The following is a 22,671-nucleotide window of genomic DNA, read 5'->3' on the forward strand; positions in this document are numbered from 1 at the left end:
TTGTTCATTTTCTTTCAAATAAACTTAAGAGAAGCTGACAAACTTTGGAAAACCAGTAGGTGCCCAAATGCCAAGGTCAAATGTGAATACAACCAGTAAAACTCATGAATGAAAACTACAAAAGAACTATTGTTCATGGAAAATGGAATTAAAAGATGTTTACCTTAGTGCAAAAATTTTTTGAAATTCAGGCATATGCATTATTAAAAAAATAAATGAGGCCAGTACTGTGGCTCAGCGGGTTAAACTGCTGTCTGCAGCACTGGCATTCCATATAGGCACCTGTTCAAGTCACCACTGCTCCGCTTCTGATCCAACTTCCCGCTAATGAGCCTGGGAAAGCAGCAGAGGATGGCCCAAATGCTTGGGGCCCTGCACTCATGTGGGAGACCTGCAAAAAGCTCCCGCCTCCTGGCTTTGGCCTGGCTCAGCCCTGGCAGATGCAGTCATTTGGGGAGTGGACCAGCAGATGGAAAGCATCTCCCTCTCTGTAATTCTGACATAATCTTAAAAAACAAACAACAAACAAAAAAAACCTGTGCATGGATTTCAAAAAAATTTTGCACCAAAATAATTTTTAAATCTATTTTACATTAACTTTTTGAGGCCCTTTATATCAATTTAGTTAAAATATGTGTATCTTTTCATCTCTAAACTTAGGTCTACAGATTAATATTCAAACCTGACTCCTTTATTTAAAGTTAGCCTATCACAAATCTTGCACATCTAGTATCATCTCAACCCGAACAACAAAATGACAAAACTATAGAAACTGGATCAGATTTTGAGCATGTGAGGCTGGTTAACTCCTGGTTGAGGGGTTGTCCAGTGCAGTGTTGCGGGACTTAGAGCATCCTGGGCCTTTTCCCACTACACAACAGTAAGAGCCCTCCTCTCCTTGAGTTGTGACAAAAACCCTCTGGACATTGTCAAATGTCCACTGGGGAGCAAAATTTCTCCAGCTGAGGACTACTGTACTAGATATTTCCTTGTAAGCAGCCTTTGTGTTTCTCTTGATGTCTCAAAATGCAGGTTCCTCTCTGAAGACAATTGGTTACTCCACCATTACTCTGCCACCTACTTCTCCACCAGAAGTAATTTAAGGTAGTGTTATTATGTCCAGCTATTAGATTACCATGCAAAATATTTTCATTAAAAAGGAAGATTTCATAGAACCAAACCCATAAAAGATAAATCATCAGAATGCAACTACTTCTCTATACAAGTACAGAACTAAGCACTCCCCAGGTTCTGATTCTTTCACTTTCCTCAGGCTTTCTGAGATTTAACAGCAACTTACACTGATGGTACCAGTGGCCACCATTGTGGCGTAGCAGGCCAAGCCTCCAGCTGCAGCGCCGGAATCCCAAATGGGCGCTGGTTTGTGTCCGAGCTGCTCCTCTTCTGATCCAGCTCTCTGCTTGTGGCCTGGGAAAGCAGTAGAAGATGGCCCAAATGCTTGGAGCCCTGCACTTGCATGGGAGACGTGGAAGAAGCTCCTGGCTCCCAATCAGCTCAGCTCTGGCCATTGTGGCCATTTGGGGAGTGAACCAGTGGATTAAAGACCTTTCTCTTTGTCTACCTCTCAAATAAATCTTAAAACAAAAAACAAAAAAGTAGTATTAGGGGTGAAGGGAAATATAAAACATGGCCAATAGGAAGCGATGCTCAGATCTGGGAATGTATATTTTAGTTATCTGTACCTGAGAATCATGCTAAAGTTAATTTATATCCCTGGAATAGCAAGAAGGACAGAAGAAACGAAGATTTGGACCAAGGTTAAATATTCATGGTAACTAAATACGGAGAGTAATTTTTCCATTTTATTTACATGTGTTGATGTAATAAATATTTATATCGAGACACAATGAAATACAAAACAGAATGCAAGACTCTCAATTTCTATTTATAACTTAAAGAGAATCTCTTTATTAAACTTGTTACAGGATACATTTTTTAAAATCAAAGTACAAAAAAATTTCTGTAAGGATTGTCACCAAAAATGTATTCAATGAGGTTTCCTTTATATTTGCTTAGCTGAATCCTTTTTTCCTATAATGCATATGTATATTTCAAACCATAAGCAAACTTTTTGTACTCCCTCGTTCTCCTGAATTTATTATAGTTTATGGCCTATCAACTAGGATTTGACACAACTATTGACACAAATCTTACTTTCTGGCTTTTATTTCAAACTATCCTAAATTTCTACTACAGTAATTTTTGGTGATGCATTTAAAATATGATCTTTGATAAGCCTGATTTTAGATGAAAATTATGCACAAAAAGTCAATGGTCTTATAATTAGAGCTTCAAGTCAGAAACTGAAAACTGTTTGCACCATAAGACAAACCACAGCTTGCCTTTCAATTTTCTGGTTTGAGAACTACCAATTCGTTTTTTAAAGGATACACATATACATTTTTAATTTAGCAATTCTGTATTCAGTAAAAATCAATTCCGATTTTAATTAACGTGGAATTTTTGACAACTATAATGATAAAGCTGAATTTTACTATTATCTAACAAAAAGATGGAATATTTCAAATGTTTAAACTGGTAAAAATGAGAATATATTTCAGTAAGGGCATACTGTCTAAAAATTAGTATTGCTGTCTAGCCATTGGAGGTTTTTATTACATTTATGTAGCCCCTAAATGTCCAGAATGTAGCATTCACATAATACTATAGTCCATGAAAAGAGTATATTCTTTTATTGTTCTTGTTCATACATGTTGTTTCAATTTTCAATAATAAAATTCAATAAATTTGATTCCTTAATCATAAAAACTCACTGTACACATTATTTACATGTTGCCAAAGTCTACAGCCATATAAAACATCACAAGGATTTTACTGACTATGTGCATGGTACCATCACAAAGGAGGAAACTAAGTACTATACATTCAGAGATCATAGTTATGCACAGTGTATTTGGCACTGTTCATGAATATATTTTCCTCTCTGAGATGGGCATTCTTACGTCTTAGTCACAATATGCCAGAATTTGCTATTCACATTAAAAACCAGCTTTTACACTTTCTAACAGTAATCAATTACTTTCAAGAAAATACAACCAGAATTGGGAATGGAGTTGAAATCCTCTAACTTCTTGCTATACTCCAAGCTGCCATCCATAAAGTAGGTTTAATCTGGTAATTTTTCCATTATGGGGGGTGTTAAGAAGAAACCACTTAAAGACAGTATCCTTCAATGCACATGAAGACACACGTATCTCTCTTGAAAATCATCAATTCTTTTTGGGAGTACAAAGGGAGCCTTGACAATGCATAGTTTCTAATGATTTGGCAGGAATTGTAGAATGACCAATGTCTTTCAAGTTACAGAGATTGTACTAGCAGTTGAGCCCATACAAGGTTCTGAAATGACTATGTCTGAATTCAAAACCCTTAGTAACTTGTTTTAAGGTCCCTTTCCAGGGCTACAGGAGACTCAGGCCCTGGGCTACAGATCTACATGGATGTCTACAATGTTATGAAAAGGAAGGAGAAAAGTACAAAAAAATTAAATATTAAACCTTTAGAATCTTGTACTATATCCCAACAAGTAATTCATTTGACTAATAACTTCAGTTTGACAAATATTAAATCCTTTCACTTCAATTAGGCTCATTACATTTAATTCATTAAAGCTGCAGATATTTCAGAATGTTTGAGACATTTATATTTACCATGTTAAGAATAAATAAATTTAGTCTTAAACTAAACAAAGCAAAAAAAATATTCAATAGAAAATGGGCCAGTCTGGGGGAACAGAAACGAGGAATTCTCTGATACAGTGTAGATATGCTGTAGCTTTACACAAAAATTTTTGCAATAAATTAAGACTTTAAAAAAAAGGCCTTATAGTGTACAAAAAGACTATGAAATGTAAAGTAACATCACTGGACCAAAATTCAGTTTAATCACTTTTATTTCAAGTGTACTTTTAAATCATAAATGGGGTTCTGTAATCCAAAGCTGAAATATTTATTCTTCATAACTTTAGAATTCAAGCAATTTCAGACCATGCTTCCCAAATCCAGTCTTCTTCCCTATTTTTCCAGATTTGAGACCTCACATTTAGACTACTCCATTCTGAATGTACAATTTTAGAAAGCTAATTGTACACGTGCTGATCAAAGTTTTCTGAAAATAGTTCATCAATATAAAGAAGGGTTCCTCACCAAGGATCAGCAGTGAGGGAGAAATATCAAACACCTATCAAGAAATCATTTATTTATTTCCAAAATAACAGAACCAGTGCTGTTCTCTGTCATAAAAGAGAACGTGTAAAATTAAATATTTTTGTAGACTTTGGTAACATTTTCTTTACCATATAGGTCTTAATCCTATTTAAAGGTCTTTTATGCAAAGTCACCATTGGGATTTACTGAATAAATTCCTGGGTGTTATTCCATAAAGAAACAGGTTACTTTTGAGGAAAAGAGCTGCTTGCTCACTTCACTCAAATGCTTATTTTAAATAAAAAACAGTTAATGGAAACATTCTTAAAACCAACTCTGGGTACTAGATAGTATATTACCCACCAACAAAAAAGAAAATCAAAACTGTCCTTCCTCTTTAAGGAAATTTTCTATCTTCACTGTAACATTACAACTTATTCACCTTTTTTTTTTTTTTTTTTTTGACTGCTTAATTCAATACTTAAATTTCAGTGTAGTAAGAATTCTTTTTCAAATGATCTTCACAACTCAGACACCAGGTAAGAGATACCAGAGGACACTTTCAGGTCACCCTGTCTGAATATAATGAAGTAAGAAATGAAAATGGACGGATATATGAAGGTAGGTATTCCCTCTGCTTTGACGGCAAGAGTTTTTAATCATGTGAGCAACACAGGACTCCACTCCTCTGAAGTACCCTCAAATTCAGAATACTTCCACTTAATAAGCAATATATTAGTCTTAAAAATGAAAGTTTGGTCACTAGGAAAGACTGAACAAAAATTACTCCCTTCTCCCCAAACAACAACCAAGACTATTCTAGTCACCTCCTCTTCTCCCCACAAAAACAGGGAAGTAATAGAGGCTGAAGTCTTTATATCTGGAATTTCAGCTCCTAAAACATCGTTGTTATTTGCACAAAGTTGCAGGTCTACATATTTCCTTCTTCAATACTTCTCCCATTTATAAGTTTATTCCATACATACACACGTGCATACACACACACACACACACACACTCACTCGCTCTCAAGTAAGACACTTTTTGTATGTGTTGATAAATTATGAGGGTATGAACTAGGTGTATACAGGTCTCATAGGTGCTTTGTAAACATCAGAGTCACTTGGGTCCTTTCCTCCAAAAGCCTGAAATCAAATTACACAAGCAGGGATGATTACTTTCCCAGACGTTGTTCGCAGGCTGCATATTGACGAAGGGCAGAGAAAAAGTCCTCATAACTGATGTTTAGGTGGGAAGGCAAAGAGCTGAAAAGAAAGCACATGGGAGAAAAAAAAGTAATTAGTTGATACTGTCATTTGGCGAAGAGAACCAGAGGATAATGACAGAAGAAATACAAATTATAAGCAGGATATGTCAAATTATTTCCACTAAAAGTTTGCTAAGTTCACTATGAAACAGTTCCAGTGAAAATTAAACTTGCCCTTCTTTCCATAAGAAGAGAAAAACAAGTTAGATTCACAACCCATTAAAAAATAAGCCTAGATTAATGCAAAGGAACTCACATCCACTTTTAAGAATGCCGCCTGGTCTGAGTAAAGCCAATTCTGATTTATATTTAAGTCAAGCTTAACGCCGGGCACAGCTCCTCAGTATTCCCCACATGATAACACACTGAAGCCACGTGTGAGCAACCAATAAGTAGACATGGATGTCTACTTCCAACTGCTCAGGGGGCAATTACAACATGAAGACATGCACTATAAACACACAGGCAACAGCACACCAGCGGGCACTCCTGGAAGTATTTTACTACTTAAGCCTTTAATAATTAGTGCTTAAAAAATATTTAATTTATACAGCTTTATAACAAGGTTCGACAATCCCAAAGACTGTCAAAGTGAAACTTCTGGTCAGCATACAGGAGTCACACGTACCACCAAAATGGGAACTGAACAAACCTACCATGAAAGAACTCCTGTCTGACCTGGCGTGTTCTTTAGGTATGCTCTTCTGCATCCTTCCTCTGATTACCAGAAATTCTCAAACAAGTCACTCACTTCCCTCTACTCCCCGGTCACCCTGAACACCCTCTGCCACCCATCCATGTTTTACTTACTCTACTGAAATGGTTTCCCCAGAGGATGCCTTTAATGACATTCTTCTCGCTCAAGCTTGCTTCAAATGTCCTCCTCAAACTCCCCACTTTCCTAACTCTTCCTCATTTGACCCCCATTACCAACAGCCTCACTTCTTCTCCCTCTTCAAGAAGCACTGAGTGCCACTACTGTTTTGTGCCTCAGAAGCCATTTTGCCATTTCCCAGTTTGTCCACTCAGGGCCCTGCCCTTAATGCTTCTGTGTGGAGTGAGACATTTTCCCTGTCATCACGGTGCTGTGTAGTGAAGGGCATACCTCAGCATAAGAGGCAGAGCTATGATAGATGATGCATACACTTAAGAGCTAGGTATCATTTCCACTTTCAGGTTTAAATCCTCAACTCCACATTCAAGCGTCCACTTTATAAAACAGAGAAGTTTAAATAACTTTCTAGAGCAACGCTGTTGAGCTATGTAGCCAAATTGCAAATATTCCCCATTTCACAAGGTATCTCTTCTGTCACTCTCTCAGCCTACAGGAAAGGCAGCTGAAATGACTTGGGAAACCCCTGAGAAAAATGGAGAAGAGAAATATATATTCTCTGTAAGGACATCCAGAATCTTGATTCTACTTTATTACAAGCTTGAACAATATCTCTTCCCCATTTTCATGCCCTACAAAATGAGTACAGAAGACCAGATGATTTACAATAATTTCCTACTCTAACACTATGTGCGCTCTTCTGTCCCTTTATTTAACACTTTTTCTCCCACTTGATTGCAAATGTGAATTGATCACCCCCCCCCCCTTTTTTAAAGATTTATTTATGGCCGGTGCCGTGGCTCACTAGGCTAATCCTCCACCTGCGGCACTGATACTCTGGATTCTAGTATCAGTTAAGGTGTCGGATTTTGTCCCGGTTGCTCCTCTTCCAGGCCCGGGAAGGCAGTGGAGGATGGCCCAAGTGCTTGGGCCCTGCACCCACATGGGAGACCAGGAGGAAGCACCTGGCTCCTGGCTTCAGATCAGCGCAGCGCGCCAGCCGTAGCGGCTATTTGTGGGGGTGAACCAACGGAAGGAAGACCTTTCTCTCTGTCTCTTTCTCTCACTAACTCTGCCTGAAAAAAAAAAAAAAAAAAAAAAAAAAAAGACTTATTTATTTATTTGAAGGGTCAAGTTAGAGAGAGGAGAGGCAGAGGCACAGAGAGAGAGTCTTCCACCCACTGGTTCACTCCCCAAATGGCTACAACAGCCAGCGCTGAGCCAGGCTGAAGACAGGAGCCAGGAGCTTCATCCAGGTCTCCCAGGTGAGTGCAGGGGCCCAAGCACTTGGGCCATCTACGATTGCTTTCCCAGGTGTATTAGCAGGAAGCAATTAAGACTCAAACCAATGGGATGCTGGTGTTGCAGGCGATGGCTTAACCCACTATGCCACAGGGCCAGCCCCTTAAATTACTCCTCCCTTCCTTCCTTCCCTCCTTCCTTCCCTCCTATCTCTCTCTCTCTCTCTCTCTCTCTCTGAAAGTCAGAGTTACAGAGAGAGGACAGGAGAGAGAGAGGTCTTCCATCCGATGGTTCACTCCCCGATTGGCTGCAATGGCTAGAGCTGTGCCGATTGACTGCTTTCCCAGGTGTATTAGCCAGAAGCAACTAGAACTCAAACCAATGGGATGCTGGTGTTGCAGGCGGTGGCTTAACCCACTATGCCTCAGGGCCAGCCCCTTTAATTACTTCTTTTTATTTATTTATTTATTTGAAAGTCAGAGTTACACAGAGAGAGAGGCAGAGAGAGAGAGATCTTGCATCTACTGGTTCACTCCCCAATTGACCCCAATGTCCAGAGCTGTGCCGATCTGAAGTCAGGAGCCAGGAGCTTCTTCCAGGTCTCCCACGCAGGTGCGGGGGCCCAAGGACCTGAGCCATCTTCTACAGCTTTCCCAGGCTACAGTAGAGAGATGGATCGGAAATGAAGCAACGGGGACTCGAACTGGTGCCCATACGGGATGCTGGCACTTCAGGACAGTGCATTAACCCGATGGGCCACAGCACCAGCCCCTTAAATACTTCTTAAAGGACCCCTCTGTACACAGTGCAGAGGAACCTCTATTATTACAGGTTCAAATATCTCCCAGATACTGATCATCCCCAAATATACATCTTTAGCTTTGATTTCTCATGCAAGCATCAATTCTACATCTGCCTCTGTCCTACCAAGTGTTTCCATCAAAATAGATTAAAACTTCAAAATCATCTATATCTTCCTGTCAAAAATACATGTTCCCAGGAGCTAGTGCTCTGGTGCAGTGGGATAAGCCACTGCTTATGACACAAGTTTCCCTTATAGGAGTGCCAGTTGGAGTCTTGGCTGTTTCTCTTCTGAACCAGCTTCCTGCTAATGTGCCTAGGAAAACAACAGATGATGGCACAAGTACTTGAGCCCCTGCCACCCACATGTGGGACCAGATGGAATCCCTGACTCCTAGCTTTGGCCTGGCCCAGCCGTGGATGTTCAGGGCATTTCAGGAGTGAACCAGTAGATGGAAGATCTCTTTCTCTCTATACCTTCTCTCTCTGTTTTGCCTTTCAAATAAATAAACAAATCATACATATAAAAATAATATGCATATTACATTCCTGATTTTGATATTATATATTTCTGATTTTCTCTTTTTTTTTCTTTTTTTTGACAGGCAGGGTGGACAGTGAGAGAGAGAGACAGAGAGGAAGTCTTCCTTTTACTGTTGGTTCACCCTCCAATGGCTGCCGCGGCCGGTGCACTGCAGCCAGCGCACTGCGCTGATCCAAAGGCAGGAGCCAGGTGCTTCTCTTGGGCTCCCATGCGGGTGCAGGGCCCAAGCACTTGGGCCATCCTCCACTGCACTCCCGGGCCATAGCAGAGAGCTGAACTGGAAGAGGGGCAACCAGGACAGAATCCGGCACCCTGACCGGGACTAGAACCCGGTGTGCCGGCGCCGCAGGCGGAGGATTAGCCTAGTGAGCCACGGCACCAGCCTGATTTTCTCTTAACACTAAAATTTAACCAGTCCATTAGGCTTAAAAACTTAGGAGAGACCAGGAGAAGCACCTGACTCCTGCCTTCAGATCAGCGCAGTGCGCCGGCCGCGACGGCCATTGGAGGGTGAACCAACGGCAAAGGAAGACCTTTCTCTCTCTCTCTCTCTCTCACTGTCCACTCTGCCTGTCAAAAAAAAAAAAAAAAAAAAAAAAAAACACCAAAGCTTAGGAGTCATTTCATTTCTTATCTAACTTTCATCAAAATTAGTAAAATACTCAGCCCCACAAACATACTTGCAATGTAAATATTTAAGACAGATAAAATCTGCAATATTTTCCTTGTAAGACCCAGGACTTAAATATAATTTAAGGATACTCAGTCTCTCTGTTATTCTAAATTTGAGGTTGGCAAATACATGTGCCTGCTACATGTTTTTGTAAACAGTTTTTATTAGAACATAATTATGCTCATTTGTCTTACAGTAGTTTAGTTTTGCTAGCCAAGTAAAAGTAGTTGGAACAGAGAGGAACAGTTGCAAGATACTATATGGCCTGCAAATCCCAAAATGTTTATTATCTGAGCCTTTACAGAGTATATGTGCCAAATGCTGTACTAAATAGGCGATTTTATTCTCTTCACTGTATTCTCCCATAAATTAGTAATGAAGCTTTTGTCTTTTTACTACATCCCTTTTTCAAATCCAATCCACTACAGTTTGTAGCTTCCAAACATCTTCCAAAATCATCATTTCCGTTACCCACAGGCTCAGCAGTTTCCTACCACCTCTCTACTGCTATACACTTTCCTTATGCTGGCCTTTAAGAAACTTTGATCTCTGCCCGACCCCAGACTATCTGGTTTCATTTCACAGTATTACCTAATGCTGACTCTCTTCTCTTACGTGGCTATTTCTTCTAAATGCAAGTTTTATTTCATTTTTTTGAAAGGCAGAGTGACAGAGACAGATACAAAAAGATCTTCCACCCACTGGTTCATTCTCCAAATGGCCACAATGGCCAGAGCTGGGCTAGGATGAAACCAGAAGCCTGGAACTCCATCCAAGCCTCCTACATGGGTGGCAGGTGTCCAAGTATTTGGGCTGTCTTCTACCACTTTCCCAGATACAATAGCAGGAAACTGGATCAGAAGCTGAGCAGTCTAGACTTGAACAAGTGCTCTGATACAGAATTGCAGTTTTGATGGCCACAGCTTAACCCTCTGTGTACCACAGCACTGGGTCCTGCCACAGCTCTTTTTATCCCCATTCCCACTTCCTATACTTCCCATGTTTTTTCTAAGGACAGAAATTGTCGCTCCCCCACTCGCGGAGGAACGACACCAGACCCTGCGCTGTTCTTTTTCCCTGGCCCTTCCCATGTTTGCTGCCCCCCCCACCCCCCGCCTCCGTGGAGGGGCGGCACACTGCCGGCCGGCTCTCTCAGGGGTTGCTCAGATGTTCCTGGTGCATGTTGTCTCTCTCCTCCTTTATAGTCCTCTTCCACCAATCCCAACTCTCCTGGCGTTCTCTCCCCACGCGCTGAGCACACTGCTCTCCTCCAATCAGGGGCAGGATCAACTCCTGCAGCTTGTTAGTCAAATTGGTGAGGCAGCTGTGTGGAAGTTGTTTATTCCCTCTCAGCGCCATATGGTGGGAGATCAGATGCACAGAATTAGTCCTAGCAGTTCCAGTAATTTAGTCTAGTCTTGGTTGCTCCCCACAGAAATTCTACAGATTTTATATACCCTGGATTTAGTCATATCTTTTCTGTAGAATCAACAACTCCAAGCCACAGAGGTATCCCTCACTCCTGATCTCTTATGCTAGTTAGTGTCAATACAAAATGTACATACACAACACATCTGTATATACACTCTCTTGGCTCTAAACTCATTTATGTGTGTCTTTATCTTACCACTAATAATGTAAAATATCCGACATAAAGGATCCAGTATTATAATTTGATTTTGTGGAACTGAATACTTTTAATTACTTACACAATCTCAGTCAATCTGATGTGCCAGGGAAGAAAGCCTAATGTGCTGTCCACAGGACCAAACTTCAATACTAAATCAGGATCAGGGAAACCATTTGAACCTTGGAAAAAAAGAAATACACATGAATTTAACACGCATTGCTTACAACAAAAATGACGAAAGGCAGAATCTTTTAATACAATTGGTTTCTTGTGCCTTAAGTATCTATTCTCTTCAGAAATTCATATACTTTTTGTTGTTTTTTTGTTTTTTTTTTGACAGGCAGAGTGGACAGTGAGAGAAACAGACAGAGAGAAAGGTCTTCCTTTGCCATTGGTTCACCTTCCAATGGCTGCCGCGGCCGGCGCACCACGCTGATCCGAAGGCAGGAGCCAGGTGCTTCTCCTGGTCTCCCATGGGGTGCAGGACCCAAGCACTTGGGCCATCCTCCACTGCACTCCCTGGCCACAGCAGAGAGCTGGCCTGGAAGAGGGGCAACCGGGACAGAATCCAGTGCCCCAACCAGGACTAGAACCCGGTGTGCCGGCGCCGCAAGGCGGAGGATTAGCCTAGTGAGCCGCGGTGCCGGCCAGAGGTTCATATACTTTAATATTCATATTCATTCCAAATATGGAAGTTTTCTGATTACCTGTCAACAAGGGATAAACTCCCACTCTAAATCCCCAAATCCCCTCCTTTCAACACTCAATTCATGCGTTTTCTCAGCAGCCTGGGAAAGACACTGATCTAAAGGCACAACTGTTGATTCTGCCTACAGAAATCAAATAACTTCAGAGATGAAAAAGAACTTAAAAAGTCTCTATTCTCTTTCCTCATGGCCCCAGAAAGACCAACTCCTAGCAGTACAGCACAAATGTTTTCAGTGTTCCTCAGAGCCTGAGCCAGCTCAGAGAGCAAAAACAGACTGTATATATGTCTCAACAGGTACACATCCATTTTTTGTCTGTTTTATGAGCCAATTTCCACATGAGACCTGGCTTAAAAGTATGACAGTTTGAAAATATAAAACAAGAAAAAAACGGATAGGGATGTTTTATTTGCTTAAAAATGAAGTTTGAAAGGTCACTAGCATAACAGAAAAGTTACTACAATCCAGTAGACCCAGTTCCTAACAGTTCCAAATATCCTCAGTTCTACTACTAACTTGCTTATCACATAATCTCTCCTAGGGTAAATTCCCTCACTTGTAGAATAAAGATACCAGATTAGGCGGACTTATCTAGTAGTAATAGTGAAGAATTATTTCCAGAACAATTCCCTTTAAAAATGTATGTTTTCAGAGTGGATGGACTAAGCAGAAGAACACATATTGCTCAGCTAACCAAAATGCAATCCTCTGCAATAAAAAATGACAAAAAGGAACTCCTGATAACAGCAAAGTGAAGAGAGAGACAAATCTTCTCCATGAGAGACATGTATTAAACTAAATAAAATCGGGGGAGATGCCATGGCTCACTTGATTAATCCTCCACCTGTAGCACCGAAATCCCATATGGGCGCCGGCTTCTAGTCCCGGTTGCTCCTCTTCCCATCCAGCTCTCTGCTGTGGCCCAGGGAAGGCAGAGTGGAGGATGGCCCAGGTGCTTGGGCCCCTGCACCCCCATGGGAGACCAGGAAGAAGCACCTATCTCCTGGCTTTGGATCGGCGCAGTGCTGGCCGTAGCGGACATTTTGGGGGGTGAACCAATGGAAGGAAAACCTTTCTCTCTGTCTCTTTCAATGTCTAACTCTGTCAAATTAAAAAAAAAAAATTAAACAAAATCAAGCATTCAATGGCAGTCTGATCCTTGGCAGATTGCTTTAAAAACCAAAAACCAGCTGGAATTTCTGGTAAAAATGGCAAGAAGAGTAGAGCCAGCATTGTCATACAGCAGGTTAAGCTGCCACTTGGAACATAGCATACCATACTAAAGTGCTGGTTTGAGCCCCAATTGCTTAGCTTCCAAATCAGCTTCCTGCTACACACCAAGAAAGGCAGTGAAAGATGATCTAATTACTTTGGGTCTTGCCACCCATGTGGAAGACCTGGATGGAGTTCCTGGCTCTTGGCTCCAGCCTGGCTAAGCCATGGCTACTGTGGACATTTGGAGTTAACCAGCAACTATATAAATTGATCTCTCCTTCTCTCTCTCTTTCTCTCACTTTCTCTTTGACACTCTGTCAAATATATAAGTATTAAAAAAATAAAATAAAAAATGATAAGAATGACAAGAGTCCTCAACCTTCTTAGTTGACTGCTCTTGATCTCAACACCTCTACCTTTAATCAACTGGAGAGAAACTTAGTTCTACCAGGATGTGGCTGACCACAAAAAACAGATTTGCTGGTTGCTGCCCCCCCCCCCCCAAAAGCCTCTATTTAAAACAAGAGGTTGTGGGAGGAAGGGAAAGTGCTGCAGTGAAAATCCATAGTTTTGATTTTCTTTTTTTTTTTTTTTTACTTACTTACTTGTTTATTTATTTATTTATTTTTTGACAGGCAGAGTGGACAGGGAGAGAGAGAGAGAGAGACAGAGAGAAAGGTCTTCCTTTGCCGTTGGTTCACCCTCCAATGGCCGCCGCGGCCGGCACGCTGCGGCCGGTGCACCGCGCTGATCGGATGGCAGGAGCCAGGTGCTTCTCCTGGTCTCCCGTGTGGGTGCAGGGCCCAAGCACTTGGGCCATCCTCCACTGCACTCCCTGGCCACAGCAGAGAGCTGGCCTGGAAGAGGGGCAACCGGGACAGAATCCGGCGCCCCGACCGGGGCTAGAACCCAGTGTGCCGGTGCCGCAAGGCGGAAGATTAGCCTAGTGAGCCACGGCGCCGGCCTGACAATTGATTTTCAACAAAGAACCATAATAATTCAAACAGTAAAAGACAGTCTTCTCAGCAAATAATACCTCACACTATTTAGGAGTTAAATCAAAATGGATTATAAGCCTAAAAATAACAGCTAAAGCTATAAAACTTCTAGCAGAAAACACAAGAGAAAATTACTATGACTTCAGATTAGGCAAGGATCTGTTAGAAATGACAATAAATTCATGATCTATAAAAGGAAAAAAAAACACCTTGACATAATTCATAAAAATCAAACACTTTAAAAGAAGCCATTAGTAAAACAAACAAAAAGGGATGGACTGGGACAAACTATTTGTGAAGTAAGTATCTTACTACTGGTAAATGATTTGTATCCAGAACATATAAAAACTTCTTAAAACTCAATAACAAGAAAAATGACTACTTAAAAATAGGCAAAACGTGTCGATACTTAATGAAAGATATAGATGACAAATTAACACGTGCAAAATGCTCAATACCATTATTCATTAGGAAAATGTGAATTAAAATAACAAAATACTACAACACATCCACTAGACTGGCTGAAAATAAACCAAAAAACTGACAGTACCATGTCTTTGTAAGTGTGGGGAGCAATCCGGACTGGACTGAGTTACTGGAATTAAGACTTATTCTATGCATCTGCTCTCCCACAATATGGCGCTGGGAGAGAAGTAAACAGCTTCCGCACAGCTGCCTCCAGTTCAACCAATAAACTGTAGGACTTGCTCCTGATTGGAGAGCAGCGTACTCGGCGTGTGGGCAGCCGAGTTGGGATTGGCGGAGGAGGACTATAAAGGAGGAGAGAGACGGCATGCACCAGGAACATCTAAGGGGGAACATCTGAGGGAACACCTGTGCAGCCCCCCGAGAGAGCCGGCCGGCGGTGTGCCGCTCCCCTGCGGAAGTGGGGAATGTGGCCAGGGGGAACTGCCCTTCCACGGAGGTGGAAGGGATAGTAGCCAACCCGGGAAGAATCAGCAGCAAACCCGGGGAGGGCCGAGCAGACGAAAGAACAGCACAGGGTCCTGTGTCGTTCCTCCACGAAGAGGGGGAGCGACATAATGGTGCCGTGACTCGGATATGAAGCCTAGGCAGGGCCTAGTGTCGTTCCTCCACGAAGAGGGGGAGCGACAGTAAGGTCATGGAAAATCTAGAACCATTTACGTTGCAAGTGGGGTGTAAAATGTAGAGCGTATTTGAAAAAGTTTGGTGGTTTCTTAAAAAATTAAACATTCACTTCCATACGACACAGAAACCCCACTATTAAATATCTATCCAATAAGAGAAAGAAACATGTCCACACAAAGACTTGCACACAGTCACAGCACAGCAATGTTATTCAAAAATTGGAAATGGGCAGCACTGTGGTAAACCAGGTTAAGCCACCCCTGTGATGCTGGCATCCTATATGGGTACTGGTTCGAGTCCCAGCTGTTCCACTTCTAGTCAGGCTCTCTGTTGATGTGTCTGGAAAGCAGAGAAGATGGCCCAAGTACTTGGGCCCTGTCAACCATGTGGGAGACCTGGATGGAGGTCCAGGTTCCTGGCTTCAGCCTGCTCCACCCTGGTCCTTGCAGCAATTTGGGAGAGTGAACCAGCAGATGGGAAATCTCACTCTTTCTTTCTCTCTCCCTCCTTCCCTCTGTGTAACTTTGCCTTTCAAGTAAATAAGTAAATCTTAAAAAAAAAAAAAACAACAACTGGAAACAAATAAAATGTGCATCAACTGAAGAATGAGTAAACAAATTGTGGTCTATCCATAAAATAGACTACTTCCTATTAACAAAAGTAATAAATTAAGACATTCAACATTGATGAACCTCAAAATTATTATGCTAACAAAGTAAGACATAAAAGATTATCTATAATATGATTCCTTTGATATAAAATTTCTATAAAAGGCAAAAGTATCTCCAGAAAGACAACCAACCAATGTGGGGACCCAATGCAGTACAAGGGAACTTTTTGGGGTGATGGTAGAGTGTTTGCTTCTCCCAGATTAATGAGTTAATGTAAGGACTGGGCTTAATTTCATTTATTGTGAATTTACAAGCCCTGAAGCAAAACCTGGGTACAACACTTCAGCTCTTTTCCATGGGCTATCTAAAGGCTACCTTTGGGCTCCAGGCCACCTTTTCGAATGTCTTCATAAATCACTCCGGGGCTTCACAGAGTCCAAGAAACAGTCAACATCTCAGTAATCTCTAGTAAGAGTGCCCACACAATCTTTTACACTCAGCAAGCCTGAACACAGACAACATCAGAGTAAAGAACACAAGAGTAAAGGAAGGAGTAGTCAGTGAAAGTACGAAGTTAGTAAGACTAAGAGGCCAGATTCTGTGTTCCATGATCGACACGCCAAAGTAAAAGAGTCAAAGAATGAAGAGTTATGTAAATAACTGATACAGAAAATGCATGATTAATAAGGTAAATGGAGGGTCTATGTAAATGAACAAAAACCAATGTCTGAGATCATATGGCTGTAGAAGATATCCATGAACTTGACTTTGCTAGAGAGACTGCTTTTCTGCAAAAGGTTCAAGATAATGCTTGAAAGCAGAAGGACCATGAAGTTAAAAGTTCCTGGACAGGCTCTAGAAAGAGTAAGTACACAAAAGGCTTTATAAATAGTTGAAGGAAAAAAAGCTATATTTGGTATGACATGCCAAATTCAGGGGAGTATATTTGGTACAGCATAATAGAAAAAAAGAAACACTTAAAAAGGAGTCATGTATGCTAAGATTATATTCTTGGGAGTGCCTCACAAAAAGTTGTTAAGTTCAAACCTGTTAGAAAGTTCAAACTAAAAAGGGGGTTGAGACAGACAAAGGCTAACAGAAGTCCTATTTTTAAGAATACTCCTGGCTGGCGCTGCAGCTCAATAGGCTAATCCTCCACCTAGCGGCGCCGGCACACCAGGTTCTAGTCCCGGTCGGGGTGCCGGATTCTGTCCCGGTTGCCCCCCTTCCAGGCCAGCTCTCTGCTATGGCCCGGAAGTACAGTGGAGGATGGCCCAGGTGCTTGGGCCCTGCACCATTTGGGAGACCAGGAGAAGCACCTGGCTCCTGCCTTCGGATCAGCGCGGTGCGCCGGCCGGGGCGGCCACTGGAGGGTGAACCAACAGCAAAGGAAGACCTTTCTCTCTGTCTCTCCCTCTCTCTCACTGTCCACTCTGCCTGTCAAAAAAAAAAAAAAAAAAAAAAAAAAAAAGAATGCTCCTTACTGCAAAAATAAAGAAAATAAAGAGAAGGAAAAAGAAGGAAAGAAGGAAAGGAAGTTCAAGGAAAGAAGGAAGGCAGGAAGGCAGGCAGGCAGGCTGGCTTTTCCTTTACCATGAAATCCTCACACAAGTAAGCTGACCACAATTACATTATCCCAAAACCATTTTACATGTGGGTCTTTAAATTTCAGAAGTATGAAGAGTACAGCAACAACAAAATCAAATGTTATAGTATAAAAGGATCTTAATATTTCTTTCATACTGTATCTTTATGTTATAAAATTTAAAATGTACACACACACATACACATACATGACTTACTAAGTAAACTGTCTAACATATCTACATCCAAATCTGTGGATTTCTTTTGCTGCTGGGCTACTAACTGGCAAAAGTCCTGAGCAGCTCTCACAATATCTGCTTTTCCATCTTCTGGGGACAGCACCTTCACTGCTGAATGGCAATTTAAAACTGGAGGAAAAAACAAACAAATTTATTTTTAAAAACACTCTCTTCCAAGTATGTCAAAACCAGTTTTAAAAGAAACAGTTAAGGTTTTGAAAGTTCTTACAGTAAAGAATCACTTAAACCCTTCAATTTCAGTATCAAATGTACTTAACTATTCTCCTTTCAAAGGCCAGATGCACCCCAAATCACATTTATGTATATATTTTCATACTGTCTTATTTTCAAAGGGCTCAAGAGGACCTTTTATTGTGGCTAAATTCTCCAGAAAATAGAAGATTTAATTATAAGGTAGATGATTTTTACTCACCTAAAATTCCATCTACAATCATTGCAAAATTAACAGTAATATACAGAATAAAAGAAAAAATAAAGATTGTAGAAAAAATTGTGTTTCAGTGGAGAATGTATGCATTGTCTAGAGTGTACACATACACACATATTCATTATCTATTTCTGATTCTCTGGGATCTATGTTGCAATTGACAGAACTCTAAAGAACTGATAATAATGTAAAATTCTTTTCTATAAAAATGCACTATCTTTCCTGTCAGGTAGAGGTTCAATTATCTTTCCTCTCATCTCACAGGAAAACCAGTTTTGTCTCTACTTAGATATTCACTCTATTTCCTGATGTATAAACGTGACTGTTCTTTGGATTATCTGTTGAATGAGTTATAAAAAAATCTGCCCAATTAAATAAAATCTTTATCATGTGTTCACTTTTTAATATTTACATGAGTTATTATTTTATCTTTTTCTGATTATCTTTTAATAAGATAAAGGAGAAAAAGTCTAAATCTGATGACTAAAGATGTTGAGACTGGTGGGGAGTCTGGACTAGCAGTGAAGATGCCAACTGAGACATCTGCATCCCATATGGGACTGTCTGGGTTTGAGTTCTAACTCCACTGCTGATTCCAGCTTCCTACTAATAAAGACCCTGGAAGGCATCAGGTGATAGCTCAGGAGGGAGAACTGAACTGAGTTTCTGACTCCTGACTTCACTGTGGCCCAGTCCTGGCTGTTATGGACATTTAGGGAGTGAACCACTAGATGAGAACAGATGAGAGTCTGTCTCTCTCTACAGCTCAAATACATAAATAAATACATAAAAATTAAGTAAAGATACTGAGAACAAGACTAACAGGGCAAAATGAACGAATAAAGGACTGAGTAACAGACTTGCTTTGAATTGTAAAACACCTAACTTCATATGCTGCATATTCAATTTTACATTCATGCTTACCTTGATCATCTTTGTCATTACTATTTGCAAACTCTGTTGAGTATTTGGAACAATCCAGGCCCAGAAGTTCCTGTTGCTGTTTTAAAATTTCATCCATCAGTCTGGAATTGTTTCTTTTGAAAATACCTTAAAAAGAAAACTAAGCAAGTAAATTGCAATCAAGTTAATTCATCTTCTTCAAACTTTAATGGATGCTGGTTGTGAAAACAACACTAGGTCCAGCAGAACTGAACAAATAAAGCGGTAATGACTAATCCTAAATCAGGAATCCTAAAGGAAAATATGACAATAAAACTTAGTTAATACAAGAGTTGAGAATGAAATAAGTAAGCTAAAATTTAAAAAAATAGAAGAGGGTAAGTACTTACTGTGATGTGAATGTGAATATGGTACATATTTAGGCCTAGAAACACATTTCAAAGTTTATTTACTTGAAACTTCTACAGATTAAGAAACTGAGGCTCAATGACCTTAAGGGGCATGTCTAAGAGTTTATAAACTATAGCAGTGTCTAGAAATAGCATGTTCCTGACTCACAATCTAATATAATTTCTCTGCAGATTTATCACATGCATTAAACACTATTGCCCTAATTTGAGAGGAACTAAAACTAATTATGTAAAATTTAAGCAAAACCAAAATGTAGTTAATTAAAACAAAGCACAGAATAAATTATATAAAAGTTTTTGACTTTTTGAAAACACAATACTTTAACATCATGTCACTGATAAAGAAAAAGGAACTACGTAACATACTAGAGCTCTGATACACACACACAAAAAAGACAAATCTTGACTATTTTCACAGACACAGCTTTCTGGTAGCCACTGCCTTTTTTATCTTTATCAGCTATTCCTATCCTGTACTCTCAGTCATGCCTGACTTCAAAGCAGTTCAAAGATTAACTGCAAAACAGAACATGGTTTTAGAACACACACACACACGCACGCACACCCATGCACACATACACAAACACAGTCAAATCTCCTTATTCATGGGTTGTACATTCATAGATTCAACCAATCATGGGTTAAAAATATTCCAGAAAAAGATGCAGGAGAGTGTGTGTTTGGCTCAGTGGTTAAGATATGGGTTGGGCACTTGCATTCCACAACAGAGTGCCTGGGTTCAAATCATGGCCCCACTCCCAATTCCAACTTTCTGCTAATACTCACCCTGGGAGGCAATATAATATGGTTCAAGGATGTGGGTTCCTGCCACCAAAGCATGAGACAGGACTGACTTCTGAGTTCCTAACTTCAGCCTGGTCCATCCCCAACTATTGAAGACACTTAGAAAGTGGAACAGCAGATGGCAGATCTCTGGCTTTCAAATAAAACAATTTATGCTTAAAAATTAAAATATGTAAATAACAAAAGGAAGGAAGGAACTAAGGATGAAAGAAACGGAGGAAGGGAGGAAGTTTGGTCTAGTAGTCAAGTTTCTGGAGTGGCTGGGTTTGAGTCAAAGTATCTGCCACATATGTAAAAGATCTGGATTGAGTTTCTGGCTCAAGGCTTCAGTTTGGCCCAGCCTTCACCATTGGGGGTATTTCAGGGGTTAACCAGGATGGTTCTCCCCTGCCTCTTGTATAATTTTTTAAAAACAAAAACTATTCCCAAATAGCTAAAGCAATCTTGAACAACAAAAACATAGTCATTGGTATCACAATATCAGATTTCAAGCCAAATTACTGGGCAGTTATAATCAAAACAGCCTGGTACTGGCAGAAAAACAGACATGTGAACCAATGGAACAAATCAGAGATGCCAGAAATTAATCCATACATCTACAACCAACTAATCTTTGACAAACAAGTTTAAACCACTCCCTGGAGAAAGGACAGTCTCTTCAATAAATGGTGTTAGGAAAATTGGATCTCCACATGTGCAAGTATGAAACAAGACCCCTACCTTACACCTTATACAAAATTTACTCACAATGGATCAAAGTACTAGAGGAAAACATTTGGAAAACTCTGTGAGATACTGGGATATGCAAAGACTACAGAAGCACAAGCAATAAAAGCAAAACTAGAAAAACAAGGTTACATCAAGTTAAGAAGCTTCTGCACAGCAAAGGAAACACTCAACAAAGAGGCAACTGACAGAATGGGAGAAAATATTTGCAAACTTTGCAACTGATAAAGGATAAATATACAGGATACAAAAGGCTCAAGAAACTCAACAACAAACAAACCAGTTAAGAAATGGGCAAAGGACACGAATAGGCATTTTTCAAAAGATAAAATACATGGCCAACAGACACATGAAAAAAATGCTCAGGATAACTAGCCATCAGAGAAATGTAAATAAAAACCACAATGAGGTTTCATCTCACCCCAATTAGAATGGCTATCATCCAAAACTCAAAAAATAATAAATGTTGTCAAGGATATGGAGAAAAAGATACCCTAATATATTGGTGATAGGAAAGTAAACTATTACAACAATTACGGAAAAAACTATGGAGATTTCTCAGAAGTCTGAAAATAGATAAACTGTATGATCCAACCATTCCACTCCTGGGAATTTAGCCAAAGGAAATGAAATCAGCATATAAAAGAGGTATTTTTACCTCCATGTTCACTGCAGCTCAATTCACAACTGCTAAGATATAGAATCAACTCAGAGGTCCATCAACTGATGACTGGATAAAGAAAAGGTGATACATACATACATACATACACACACACACACACACACACACACATATTACAGAATACTTCTCAGCCATAAAAAGAATGAGATCCTGTCTTTTTCAACAAAATGAATGCAACTGAAGACCATTATGCTTAGTGAAATAAGTCCCCAAAAGACAAATATTATGTTTTCTCTGATATGTGCTAGTTAATATAGAATACCAAAAAAAATACAAAAAAAGTGTAAGAATCAAACTGACAATTTACGATTTTATTACTGTTTTTAGTTCCTGTCTATACTCCTGTGGAACACTGATCTATTTTTTACTTGTTGAACATTATGCCTGTGAGTTGAAATTATGTTATTGCAAAAATTAAAGGAGAAAAAAAGGAAAGAAGGAGGGGGGGTGAGGGAGGAAGGGAAGTATAGTTATGTCCTCAGAGTTTTTTCTATGAAATACACAAAATCTTTTCTGACTATATTAATAAAAATGCAAAAGCATACAAACCAAAAAATATTGTAAAAATTTATTCCGTCCTGAACATATTCAGAGTTTTTATTTTCTTGTCATTATTCCTTAAACAATATATAATATAATAATTATTTATACAGCATTTTCATTATATGGGATATTAAGTCATCTAGAGATTATTTAATACATACAAAAGGATATGTTTGGATTATATACAAATACCATTTTATGTAAGAGACTCAGGTGTCAATAGATTTTGCAATCAGCTAGTATCTTGGAACCAATCCCCCATAGATACAAAGGGAGTGTGTGTGTGTGTGTGTGTGTGTACACACAGATATATACAGAAAATATAGCAGTCTGCTGAACAGGTATACAAATGTCAAGCTGGTGGTACATGTGTACTAGTTACAAAAGCAGTTTCCTTTGTTAGGGAAATGCTTTGTAAAATAAGCAAAACTTGAGTTGAGCTAAACTCAGGATGTTAAAGAGAAGGAAATAGGGAGGATATCAGATGAGGAAAATGCTGAAGAAAAAAAGCATGA

General features: G+C 39.9%; 1 protein-coding gene across 1 annotated transcript in view; it reads right to left on the minus strand.

The window, feature by feature from the left end:
* Window positions 1–1,899: 1,899 nt before the first annotated feature.
* NUS1 (NUS1 dehydrodolichyl diphosphate synthase subunit) overlaps window positions 1,900–22,671 on the minus strand; it is a 34,881-nt gene continuing 14,109 nt past the window's right edge. The window contains exons 2-5 of the mRNA XM_008263427.5: window positions 19,013–19,138; window positions 17,620–17,769; window positions 11,256–11,355; window positions 1,900–5,452 (exon numbers count right to left, since the gene is read on the minus strand). Coding sequence (XP_008261649.3) covers window positions 5,362–5,452; window positions 11,256–11,355; window positions 17,620–17,769; window positions 19,013–19,138 — 467 coding nt within the window. The 3' untranslated portion in view covers window positions 1,900–5,361. The remainder of the gene's footprint in view (window positions 5,453–11,255; window positions 11,356–17,619; window positions 17,770–19,012; window positions 19,139–22,671) is intronic.

The sequence above is a fragment of the Oryctolagus cuniculus genome, chromosome 5 (genome assembly GCF_051225735.1).
Source record: "Oryctolagus cuniculus isolate XC-2025 breed Fujian yellow rabbit chromosome 5, ASM5122573v1, whole genome shotgun sequence".
In the NCBI taxonomy this organism is placed as follows: domain Eukaryota; kingdom Metazoa; phylum Chordata; class Mammalia; order Lagomorpha; family Leporidae; genus Oryctolagus; species Oryctolagus cuniculus.